Source organism: Centroberyx gerrardi, chromosome 9 (genome assembly GCF_048128805.1).
Source record: "Centroberyx gerrardi isolate f3 chromosome 9, fCenGer3.hap1.cur.20231027, whole genome shotgun sequence".
NCBI lineage: Eukaryota > Metazoa > Chordata > Actinopteri > Beryciformes > Berycidae > Centroberyx > Centroberyx gerrardi.
The window spans coordinates 831,827-844,326 of NC_136005.1; the positions used below are offsets into that span (position 1 = coordinate 831,827).

At 42.8% G+C, this 12,500-nt stretch overlaps 1 protein-coding gene across 1 annotated transcript in view; it reads right to left on the reverse strand.

Moving 5' to 3' along the window:
- Positions 1-12,500, reverse strand: part of frem1b (Fras1 related extracellular matrix 1b) — a 60,609-nt gene that overhangs the window by 25,232 nt on the left and 22,877 nt on the right. Inside the window, exons 18-23 of the mRNA XM_078285622.1 lie at positions 12,226-12,422; positions 11,173-11,380; positions 8,384-8,528; positions 3,722-3,863; positions 2,923-3,133; positions 1-119 (exon numbers count right to left, since the gene is read on the reverse strand). The exon at positions 1-119 is cut by the window's left edge and continues 146 nt beyond it. Of these exons, the coding sequence (XP_078141748.1) occupies positions 1-119; positions 2,923-3,133; positions 3,722-3,863; positions 8,384-8,528; positions 11,173-11,380; positions 12,226-12,422 (1,022 nt within the window). The remainder of the gene's footprint in view (positions 120-2,922; positions 3,134-3,721; positions 3,864-8,383; positions 8,529-11,172; positions 11,381-12,225; positions 12,423-12,500) is intronic.

The window sequence follows — 12,500 nt, forward strand, 5'->3', positions numbered from 1 at the left end:
GTCGAACCGCAGCTCCTCCGGCCGGCCCGCCGAGTCCGCCGCCAGCAGGACGTCCGTGGTCAGGACCGACCTCTGCCCCTCCCGCAGCCGCACCGCCGCGCTCCGCAGCACGATGTCACCTGACCGCCAGAGGGCAAAGGTCAAACCAGAGGAGGGCGCAGGCGGCGGGTCAGTGTCAGGGAGCGGGACGTTAGCTAGCTTTGAGATTCACTGAGATTTCTGCTGTGGAACTATAAAGGTATATTATATTATTATATTATTATATTATTATATTATTATATTATTGTAGTAAAACATGAGAACTTGCATGTTGGAATTTATACACAGACAATATTCACACTTGCATGCAAAACATTTACAAATGTATAAGTCAGTATTTGAAAGAATGTAATAGCAGCTTCAAACATAATGTGATATTTGCAACTTGTGCAACTTCTCCAATCTGTGATACAAATCAGACATTTTTTCAGTCCAGTCTGTTCAGATCATGTTGAAATACGATTCAACTTTCATCTCTAAAAATATCTCAGTCTGAACAGAGCTGACGTCACGCTGTGAGGAGCAGAGAGCAGCAGGAGCCGAGCATCCGTCTGTCTGACTGTCTGTCTGTCTGCCTGCCTGCCTGTCTGTCTGTCTGTCTGTCTGTCTGCCTGCCTGTCTGACTGTCTGTCTGCCTGCCTGTCTGTCTGTCTGTCTGTCTGTCTGTCTGTCTGTCTGTCTGACTGTCTGTCTGCCTGCCTGCCTGTCTGACTGTCTGTCTGTCTGCCTGTCTGTCTGACTGTCTGCCTGCCTGTCTGACTGTCTGTCTGTCTGCCTGCCTGTCTGACTGTCTGTCTGTCTGCCTGTCTGTCTGCCCGTCTGTCTGACAGAAATCGCCTCATGAAAACAGAAGAGCCGAAGCAGCAGCCAAACCTCCAGGTTCTGAGCTTGTTGTTGGACAGGAAATGCGGCCTCAGTGCCGTTACCTTGGTAACGACTGATGTCGTCTTGGTAACGACTGATGTCGTCTTGACGGCAAATGATTATACTGGCTAAACACACAAATCCAATCTGGTCACTTGTAAATACAATGTGGACAGTCAGCCCTGAGGATCAGATCTGGAACGTGATCAGCTCACTGAAGCTCACAGTGAGCTGAGCCAGGCAGCAGCACCGGCAGGGTGAGGGTTCGAATCCCACCGGAGACACACGTGCTAAAAACACAAGTGCTGCCGCTACGTCGGTGCTTTGGATAAAAGCGTCCGTCCACTGGCAAACGTTAAAGTGAAACAGAGTTAAAAGTGGAGTAAAGGACAAAATGCTGATTTATGTTCAGATTTGGCTAAAACAACTAAAACAAAACCAAATAAAACAAACCAGAAACACTTGCTTAGAAATAAGTTGTTTGAGGAGGAGAGGGAGGAGGAGGAGAAGGAGGAGAGGAGGAGGATGAAGAGGAGGAGGAAGAGAGAGAGGAGGAGAGGGAGGAGGAGGAGGAGGAGGAGGAGGAGGAGGAGGAGGAGAGGGAGGAGAGGGAGGAGAGGGAGGAGAGGGAGGAGGAGGAGGAGGAGGAGGAGGAGGAGGAGGAGGAGGAGGCGGCAGCACTCAGAGGAGGAGGAGAGGAGGAGAGGGAGGAGAGGAAAAGGAGAGGAGGAGAGGGAGGAGGAGGCGGCGGCAGCACCCAGAGGAGGAGGAGCAGAGGAGGAGGAGGAGGAGGAGGAGGCAGCACCCAGAGGAGGAGGAGCCTCTGCTCCTCCACAGCTGTTCGTCTCCAGTCTGTTAATTATTCACTTGCTGAGGTTCGTCCTGAACGTTTGTCACCTCTCCTCCTCCAGGATCAGAGGCGCGGCGCCAGCAGGCCGACCCGCCGCACCGCGCCGCCATGTTCACCCGACTGGCAAAGCTGGCACAGCGGCCTGCTGGGGGGGGGGGGGGCTGATCAATTATGCATGGGCCACCACCGGCCACCGGGCCTGCAGGGGCCGGTTAGGGACCGTGGTGATTTGAGGTGTGTGAAGGTGTAAAGGCAGTGTGTGTGTGTGTGTGTGTGTGTGTGTGTGTTTATGTTTGCATGCGCAGGGAGTTCTGTGTGTTTCTGTCTGTATGTGCACATACTCTACCAGTCTAAAGTTTGGACGCACCACATTTTTCTTTATTTTTACTCTTTTCCACATTTTAGAATAACAGTAAAGACTCAAAACTATGAAATAACACAAATGGAATTATGCAGCGACCAAAAAAGTGTTAAACAAATCAAAACTATCTTATATTGTAGAGGGTATTATATATATATATATATATTTTTTTTTTTTTTTTTTTGCCTTGATGGAAAGGCAAAGGCTTTGGAAATAAATTCATACATAGGATCAACTTCACTGTTTATATTTGACTAAGAAACTCATTTCAAGCATTTAAGCAGAAGCCTTTAGATCAGAATGCTTTAAGAGAATGAAACAGGACATTCAGTCAGGAGTCAGACTGGACTGCAGAGTGAGTTCTTATCGTTTCTGTGGTGGAAACCTTGTAACTGCAGTCTTGGTGATTTTCATGTTTGAACTTGAACTGGAAACAAGGCAACAAGTTTATTTAGTTCCTGAAAAGTCGACATTTTGGAGAAACAAGGTTTTCACTGGACGACGATGATCGGTTCATATGTTTGTTTGTGTCTTCGTTTGTGTGTTTATGGGAGTCGACTGAATTCTACCTTAGCATGTTAAAATAGAAATGATGTGTGTTTATATGTTTGTGGGAATCTATTGACTTCTACCGTGGCATGTTAAATTAGAATGGGACTATATTGAATTCTACTTGGTCATGGTAAATGTTAGTGGGAGTCTATGGGAATTTTATCTTAGCATGGTAAATTAGAACAGAATCTATTGAATTGCACCTCAGCATGTTAAATCAGAATGTTAATCTCCCCCTGCCCAGATGACCTCTGACCTTTCTGGACGGTGCGGACAGAGATGAAGAAGCTCTGAGGCGGAGACTCGTTGTCCAGGTCGCTGAGGTAGAAGCGGAAGCTGTCGTGACCTTTGAACCCGGCGGTGGCGGTGGCGGTGGCGGCGGCGTGTGCGTACCACAGCCGGTTCATCTCCACGTCTTCCTGGGTGAAGTTCTGACCGGCCGACAGCTCCGTCCAACCGGAGTCTGTCTGAGAGCAGAGTTCAGCTTCAGGACCTGAACACAGCATCACTCTGGACACTGCTGACCAGGTCAGAGGTCAACTCAGGAAGGAACTCATCAACTCCAATTCAACTGAGGAACTGGAATTGGAATTTGAAAAAAAACTACAGGAAACAGAATTGAAATTAAATTGGAATTTTAGGAAGTTTAATTTAATTCAGTGAAATTCTTTGAAATTCCATGTTTTGTTTTTTTTTCCTTCCCACATATCTGAGATTACAGTACTGTTATATATTATAAATACTGAATATCATAAAATGTTAAAGGAACCTCAGCTGGTATTTGATGCAGAACATGTGATGGTAATCCAGACATTATGACTGAATGTATTTGATTTGTTGAAACCTAATCCTAATTCTAATCTTAATCTCAAACCTGAGTCAGAACACTAAACTAACCATCTGAAGAAATGAGGATCGGCCAAAATGACCTCACTTCACGAAAATGTCCTCGATCTGAAGGTCTAAAACTCAAAACTCTCACGAGCATAGAAGTACAAGAGCACACACACACACACACACACACACACACACACACACACCAGGTTCGTCCTCACCTGGAGCTGCAGCTTGCCGAAGCGCGGCGTGGCGTTCAGGATGTAGTAGACACGGCCGGGGGGCGTGTCCAGGTCGTCCGCCTGCAGAGCCACGCTGGAGATCACCCTGCGCTCCGCTGACTCCACCTCCAGCCCCGCGTTCCTGCAACAACACCACCGAAGAAGAGAGGACAGGCTGACGGACTGATGGACCGGCCAGGACAGCTAAGCTAACCGTACCTACAGAGAAGTGTCACCGGTTACCAGTCTCACTTTGACAGATCTTTCTCCTGCTGAAGGTCACATGACCCACAAAGACAAGTGAAGAGGCAGGTAGCAACTTTACTAATTTAACAAGTTTACTAGTTTAACAAGTTTACCGGTTTAACAAGTTTACCAGTTTAACAAGTTTACCGGTTTAACAAGTTTACCGGTTTAACAAGTTTCCTAGTTTAACAAGTTTACCGGTTTAACAAGTTTACTAGTTTAACAGTTTACTGGTTTAACAAGTTTAAGGGTTTAACAAGTTTACTAGTTTAACAGTTTACTAGTTTAACAAGTTTACCGGTTTAACAAGTTTACAAGTTTAACAAGTTTACTAGTTTAACAAGTTTAACAAGTTTAACAAGTTTACTGGTTTAACAAGTTTACCAGTTTAACAAGTTTACAAGTTTAACAAGTTTAACAAGTTTACTGCTTTAACAAGTTTACTAGTTTAACAAGTTTACTAGTTTAACAAGTTTACCAGTTTAACAAGTTTACAAGTTTAACAAGTTTAACAAGTTTACTGCTTTAACAAGTTTACTAGTTTAACAAGTTTACAAGTTTACCAGTTTAACAAGTTTACAAGTTTAACAAGTTTAACAAGTTTACTAGTTTAACAAGTTTACAAGTTTAACAAGTTTAACAAGTTTAACAAGTTTACTAGTTTAACAAGTTTACTGCTTTAGCAAGTTACTAATTCAACAAGTTTACTATTTTAACACATTTACCAGTTTAACAAGTTTACTAGTTTAACACATTTACCAGCTTAACAAGTTTACTAGTTTAACAAGTTTACTAGTTTAACAAGTTTACCGGTTTAACAAGTTTACCAGTTTAACAAGTTTACCGGTTTAACAAGTTTACCGGTTTAACAAGTTTCCTAGTTTAACAAGTTTACCGGTTTAACAAGTTTACTAGTTTAACAGTTTACTGGTTTAACAAGTTTAAGGGTTTAACAAGTTTACTAGTTTAACAGTTTACTAGTTTAACAAGTTTACCGGTTTAACAAGTTTACAAGTTTAACAAGTTTACTAGTTTAACAAGTTTAACAAGTTTAACAAGTTTAACAAGTTTACTGGTTTAACAAGTTTACCAGTTTAACAAGTTTACAAGTTTAACAAGTTTAACAAGTTTACTGCTTTAACAAGTTTACTAGTTTAACAAGTTTACTAGTTTAACAAGTTTACCAGTTTAACAAGTTTACAAGTTTAACAAGTTTAACAAGTTTACTGCTTTAACAAGTTTACTAGTTTAACAAGTTTACAAGTTTACCAGTTTAACAAGTTTACAAGTTTAACAAGTTTAACAAGTTTACTAGTTTAACAAGTTTACAAGTTTAACAAGTTTAACAAGTTTACTAGTTTAACAAGTTTACTGCTTTAGCAAGTTACTAATTCAACAAGTTTACTATTTTAACACATTTACCAGTTTAACAAGTTTACTAGTTTAACACATTTACCAGCTTAACAAGTTTACTAGTTTAACAAGTTTACTGCTTTAACAAGTTTACTAATTCAACAAGTTTACTAGTTTAACAAGTTTACAAGTTTACCAGTTTAACAAGTTTACTACTTTAACAAGTTTAACAAGTTTACTGCTTTAGCAAGTTACTAATTCAACAAGTTTACTAGTTTAACACATTTACCAGTTTAACAAGTTTACTAGTTTAACAAGTTTACTAGTTTAACACATTTACCAGTTTAACAAGTTTACTAGTTTAACAAGTTTAACAAGTTTACTGGTTTAACAAGTTTACCAGTTTAACAAGTTTACAAGTTTAACAAGTTTAACAAGTTTACTAGTTTAACAAGTTTAACAAGTTTACTGCTTTAACAAGTTTACTAGTTTAACAAGTTTACTAATTCAACAAGTTTACTAGTTTAACAAGTTTACTAGTTTAACAAGTTTACTAATTCAACAAGTTTACTACTTTAACAAGTTTACTAGTTTAACAAGTTTACTAATTCAACAAGTTTACTACTTTAACAAGTTTACTAGTTTAACAAGTTTACTAGTTTAACACATTTACCAGTTTAACAAGTTTACTAGTTTAACACATTTACCAGTTTAACAAGTTTACTAGTTTAACAAGTTTACAAGTTTAACAAGTTTAACAAGTTTACTAGTTTAACAAGTTTAACAAGTTTACTAGTTTAACAAGTTTACTAATTCAACAAGTTTACTAGTTTAACAAGTTTACTAGTTTAAGAAGTTTAACAAGTTTACTAGTTTAACAAGTTTACTGCTTTAACAAGTTTACTAATTCAACAAGTTTACAAGTTTAACAAGTTTACTAGTTTACCAGTTTAACAAGTTTACTAGTTTAACAAGTTTACAAGTTTACCAGTTTAACAAGTTTACTAGTTTAACAAGTTGACTAGTTTAACACGTTTACCGGAGAATTTTTTTCAGGAATGGGAGGGGGAGAGTGCTGTTTTCAAACAGCGAGGGAGGAGCCAAGTTAGTTTTAAAAAAATTAAAAGCTACAGAATGGGTCGGGAGGAACTTTGATTCAGTCCAACTTTGACAACAAGCTTTAGAAAAGAGGTGAAAACAGCAACACAGCTGGCCCGCATGTGTGGATATTTGTTTACATCATAACGTTTCACCGACATCTCCACATAGCACACGGTAGTTTCAGGATTGGTAATAGGGTCTGAAATCGCTTATTGCAGGTTTAAGTGTGTAGTTATATTGTGTCTTTTGCTTGAAAACTTTAATAAAATATTCATTACAGAAACAAAGTGTAAAAGCAGTTTTTCCAGTGGACCGGGGCGGTGTGGGGCGATGTGGGGCGATGTGGGGCAATGTGGGGCGGTGTGGGGCGATGTGGGGCGGTGTGGGGCGGTGTGGGGCGATGTGGGGCGATGTGGGGCGGTGTGGGGCGATGTGGGGTGATGTGGGGCGGTGTGGGGCGATGTGGGGCAACAGCAGGGAGTTTCCAGTTTTCTGCCTCTTCAGACGGAAGTAAAGCAGCGCAGGAGAGAGTCAGACTGTCAGACTGTCACTTCCATCCTGCAGGACCGCAAACAAGGAAGCAGCATCTGCCAAGCCGCTGTGTTCCTTCTGCCCCGCTGCCCGTACAGGACCAGCTCCGCCTGAGCCAGCACCCCGACTCCCAACAGCAACTGATCGGGGGGGGGGGGGGGACCCAGTCAAGGATGCAAATTCCCAGTCACTCGTTCACATGAAAATACTTAGGGGGGTGGGGGTGGGGGGGGGGGGGTCACAGATTTCCCTCTGCCACATGTGCATGCACAGGTTGACCCCCCCCCTCCTGTCCCACTGGGTTTCTGTGTCCCAAAACTGAAAAAACATTGCAGGCTTGGCAGCTCATCCAGACTTTACTTCAGCATATTTTTGGGGTCAAATTATTTCACTGAACTGGCAGAGATTCATATCAATACAACATGAAACAAGAGAAAGGGCTGAAAGATACTGACAAGAAATTTAATTGAGATTATTTGACAGAATATTGTTATTGTGATTTAAACTGCGATTCATATCATCACAAGTTTTTCTTGTCTTATACATTTTTTAGAACTTTAAAATTAAATTCCTTTGAAGTCTTAAAAGAAGCTACACTATTAAGACAAAAAGTCACATATATTTCTGTGGTCCGGCCTTTGGGTCAGCCTGAATTTCATGAGTCTGGTTTCAGTGGAGAGTTTTAGTGTCCGATGATGGTCTCAATGTTTCAGAGGAAACAGGAAAATTATGGAAACACTGAATCCTTGGGATTTTTTACATAAAAATTGTCAAATTAGAAGATGTTGCATACTGTCACAAAATTTTGGCTATCAGCTTCGATACAAAAATATTGGTATTGTATAGATTTTCAAAAACCCATATTGGTCCAACCCTAGTTAAAACTACACAGAATCATACATTGCAAAAAATATCATCTTAACAAGTCGTTAATTCCCAATATGAGTATCAGCTTTCAAAAGTGAAAGTGTGCGTAAAGGCAGAATTGTGTCATGAAATCAGAGCTAATTTTAATTGATGTACTTTGCAACTGTTCAGTTTCCTCTCGACTTGAACGGCTTTTCTGGAATATTCTGACAAACAGTTTGGACTCATTGTTGCAGCAAGAGGCAGCGGAGCTCGCTGCTTCAACTGACAGCTGACTACAGACAATACTGTCTGTGAGTCCAACAGCTACAGACAATACTGTCTGTGGGTCCAACAGCTACAGACAATACTGTCTGTGGGTCCAACAGCTACAGGAGGAAGAGAGGAATTATATAGAGGAACTAAATCAATGGACTGATCCTTTAAGGGTGAAGGGTGACGGACGTAGGGTGGAGGGGGCGGGGTTAGGGTGACAGGTGACAGGTGAAGGGTGACGGGTGAAGGGTGACAGGTGAAGGGTGACGGGTGATGGGCGCACGGCACAGGGTTTTGGCCCCTCCCTACCTGAGCAGCCTCGGCTGCTGGTCGTTGGCTGGCAGCACGGCGACCTGCGCTGTCCCCCGGACTGAGTGAACACCATCTGTCAGCTGCAGCGTGAAGACGTCCTTCAGGGTTTCCGTGTCATCGTGCATGTACATGATCTTCATGCCTGCCGTGGGGGGGGGGGCGGGTGAACGGGAGGGCAGGGATTTATTTGGGAGGAGGAGGAGGAGGAGGAGGAGGAGAGGAGGAGAAAAAGGAGGAGAGGAGGAAGAGGAGGAGGAGGGAAACAGTGTAAATAGAAAGGCTACAGGATGCTGAGATCAGAAATGAAATGAAATCAATTTAAAATGACTTAACTCCTGATATTTTTAACTATTTTGCACTTGCATCTGATGCTGCATCATGGAGTGGTCAGACATGTGCATGTTGTATTGTTTGTACTTCACAGTATGTGCTTTATCTTGATCTGTCACCTGTCAGCTGAGGGTTGATGACGACAAAACACTGAAACTCTGAAGCTGTTATTATTGAACAGTATGGGTTTGATTTTAACAGGCGACTCCACTTCTCCCATGTGACAGAACTGTGTGCTGAATGTTGAAATAATTGCAACAAAACAACTAATCTAAAATCTAAATTTTTGTAATCTAATTTACACATTTCCTGTTTGTCTCTCACAGTTTTAAAACAATTGCACTTATTACAGTTGTTTGGTTGTTAGATTGCAGATAAAATGTAAAACTAACTGAATGCACAGGCTGTTTATAATTAAAATAAGAGTAAAGATGAGGCGGGTTGGCTGCAGCGGTTAGAGGCTGCTGTAAACGCCTAAAAAAAATACAAAAATAAGGAAGCAAATGCATCACCTGACATTTAGCTGACACTCACAGAGAAGACATAGAAAGACTTGGAATAACAACAGAATAATCAAACCATGCCTAATGACATCAGTAAAACGTTGTCGGGTGAAAACCTCGTAACTCCAATTTTTGTGATAGTCATGTTTTAACTTAAATTAAAGGACTACCTGGCCCTCTGTGGGTTGGGAAAATTCTACTTCAGAAACGAAAACAGCGCCTGGCTGTGAAGCTGAAAACAAGCCTGTTGTTCTTAGTTACTGAGAAGTTGGAGTTTGGAGACACGAGGTTTTCACCCGACAGTGATAAGCGACACTGCAGTAAACAGCTGAGGCGGTTTTCCCTGAATGAACGATCAGTCTGTCCTGCTGACACAGTCTCATCCGTCTCTTCTTCTGTGGTTGTCAAGGAAGTCGCAGCGTAACATCGCCATCGCTCTCTGCTACAGTTCATCCCTGTTCACCTTCCATGTTTCTATTCATCAAACATGGCTAGGTTAATGAGGGGAAGTGTGTGTGTGTGTGTGTGTGTGTGTGTGTGTGACATGCTACAGTCAAAGAGTCTCTGGGGACAAACACACAAAGGAGAGCAGAGAGACTTCTGTATGTTTTACATTCTTCAGTTCACAAATTGTGGAAATCTGTTAAAGTCACAACGGATTTTGAGAGCATCTTACTTCCTTAATGTGATGTATTTCCTGTTGAAACAGGATGTTGGGGCGGGACATAACACAGGGAGGGATCATTAAAAAATGTAAACCAATGAGAGATCAGTCAGGGAGAGAAAGGCAGTTTTAATGGATAGGAGGGGCGGGACTGCTCAAAAATCTGTGATGAGTTTTAGTTTCCTCTCCTGCTGCAGCACGAGGTCAGCATTAAAGATACTCTGCTTTCCAGGAGGGAAGAGGAATTTTGATATAAAAATACAAGAAGATTACATGTTGGAGGCTCTTAAAGTGATAAAATTCAGTGTTCTGGATCCACGAACAGGCAGCAGAGTCACAGTGAAGCAGCTGCTGTCAGGCTGCTGGATGACCATGAGTCTGACTTCAGTTTGAGTTCAATTCCCAGCTTGAACAAAAGAAATTTCTACTGAGTCAAATTAAAATTTTCAGTTAAAGTTTTTCTTATTTAACCGACCAAAGTCTTTCCCAAACCTTAACCAAGTTGTTTTAGTTATCTAAACTGAACCTGCAGCTGAACATTTCCAATTCATGTTTTTGACACAGAATCCAGTTTGTGGTGGAGGAACGGCGTTTTACCTGCTGTCACGCCTCCATGAATCCAGTCTTTAGCACTTTTTGAATTTGCATGGTGATTCATATCGGTCTGGTCCAGCCTATCCACCGGCAGTTATTTCTAACAGATACTGTCCGACAGACCTGATTGGCTGGTGGATGTAGGCGGGACAAACCTCCTGATGACGAGCGTTACAGAGAGACAACAACGACCAACATGGCCGCCGGCAAAGGAACTGGATGACAGAGAGATAGATTTAGAGATTTCATCAGTCCTTAAAAAAATGAACGGCTTCGATGAATTAAAACAGGAACAATCAACTGGGAAGTGAACGCCGCCATGATTGTTGTTTCTAGATTACGTCAATCTGCTTTGGTTTATTGGATTATTGGACAGGATCCCCATCAGCTGCTGCGGGAACAGCCGCTGTTCTTCCTGGGCTTTGCTCCTGTGATTAGTCAAAGATCTTTATAACTGACAACTAACACCGACCAATTGGTTGGGGCGAGAAATTACGTCAGTGAATCAGTTTTGGTCCAGACTGATATGAATCACCATGCAAAGTCAAAAAGTGCTAAAGACTGAGATTCATGGAGCTGGACAGCAGGCGAGAGTTTGTGCTCATTTCACGACTTGTCATGAGATCACACTGACTGGTAAACACTTGTTTTCCTACATGAAGACCTGGTTCAGATCTTCGACCCGGTCTCCTCACCTTGGCGGAGCTCCTGCAGGGTGAAGGAGCGGAGCGGCTCGGCTCCCGGCTCCCGGTAGCGGCTCGTCTCGGAGCCGTAGACGGCGTCGAGCAGGCCGCCGTGCGCCGGAGGCCGCAGGACCGTGAAGGTCAGGACGTCCGCCGGGGCGTCCAGGTCGAACCCGTCCAGGACGGCCGGACCCAGCTGCCTCATCCCCCCTTCCTTCACCTGCAGCGAGGAAACATGGAGGAAGCGTGGGTGGAGATGATGAGAAGGATGAGAAGGATAAGAAGGGAAAACACACGGCGGATCTGAAAATATAAACAAATCGACTATTCGATCGCTATCAGCTTCCGTAGAAGAAGAATCCCTCAGCAACAGTAAAGTGACAGAAGTTTTCTGGGTGAATTTAGCGGTGAGTTTGTCCTGCTGGTCAGAGCCTCTGTCCCCAGCTGCAGGACCGGGTTCAAACCCCCGGTCAGCATGCTGCCCTGCTGGAGTGTCCTTGAGCAAAAACCTTGCTGGATCCAAAAGTCCAGACTTCCCAGTTTTAAACACATTTTACAAGAATGTCCAAGAGACAAATACCTCCTTAAGATTTTCTCAGCTGCTAGTAAGAAAGATAAAACATGTAAATGGCTTCAGAAAGAAGCCTGATTGGATGGAACTTGTGAACGATATTCATGACATGGAGAGACTGACCTTTTCCTTAAGATTATGTAATGAGAAATGTGTGGAATATTCTGGAAAATGGACCTTGTTTGTGAACTCATGAGCTGTGTATGAGCCATTTTATCATCTTAATGTGTAGAAATTTAATCTGTGCACCAAAATCTAAATGATGTTGGATATTTCTTTTACTCAATTCTTCACTTCCAGTTGACTGACTGAGTTACTGACTGACAGCATGAGGCTGTTAAACACTGTACATGTACTTTAAAGCTGTAAATGGATTGTTTATATCTGTAAACCAAATGCACTGGACAGGATCTGAAAATGAAGAAATGACTCTCCATAAACAACTTCTGCCTTTAAGACCAGGAAGTGACTCGTCGACTCGTAGCGACACGTACGGTGAAGTTGGCGAGCAGCAGGGACGGCGGCTCGTCATTGGTTGGGTTGATGATGATGTAGAAGGGGACGGGGGCGGAGCGGTGCAGCCCGTCGCTCACGCTGATGGACAGCTGGTCAACGGTAGGCTCCACCCCTCTGTGCTCTGATTGGACGTAGTTGATGTAGCCTGAGGTGAGGTGGACGAGGCTGAAGGATTCTGGGAGAAGAGAGGCCAGGGTCAGCTGTATGCCACACACACACACACACAGACACACACACACACACACACAGACAC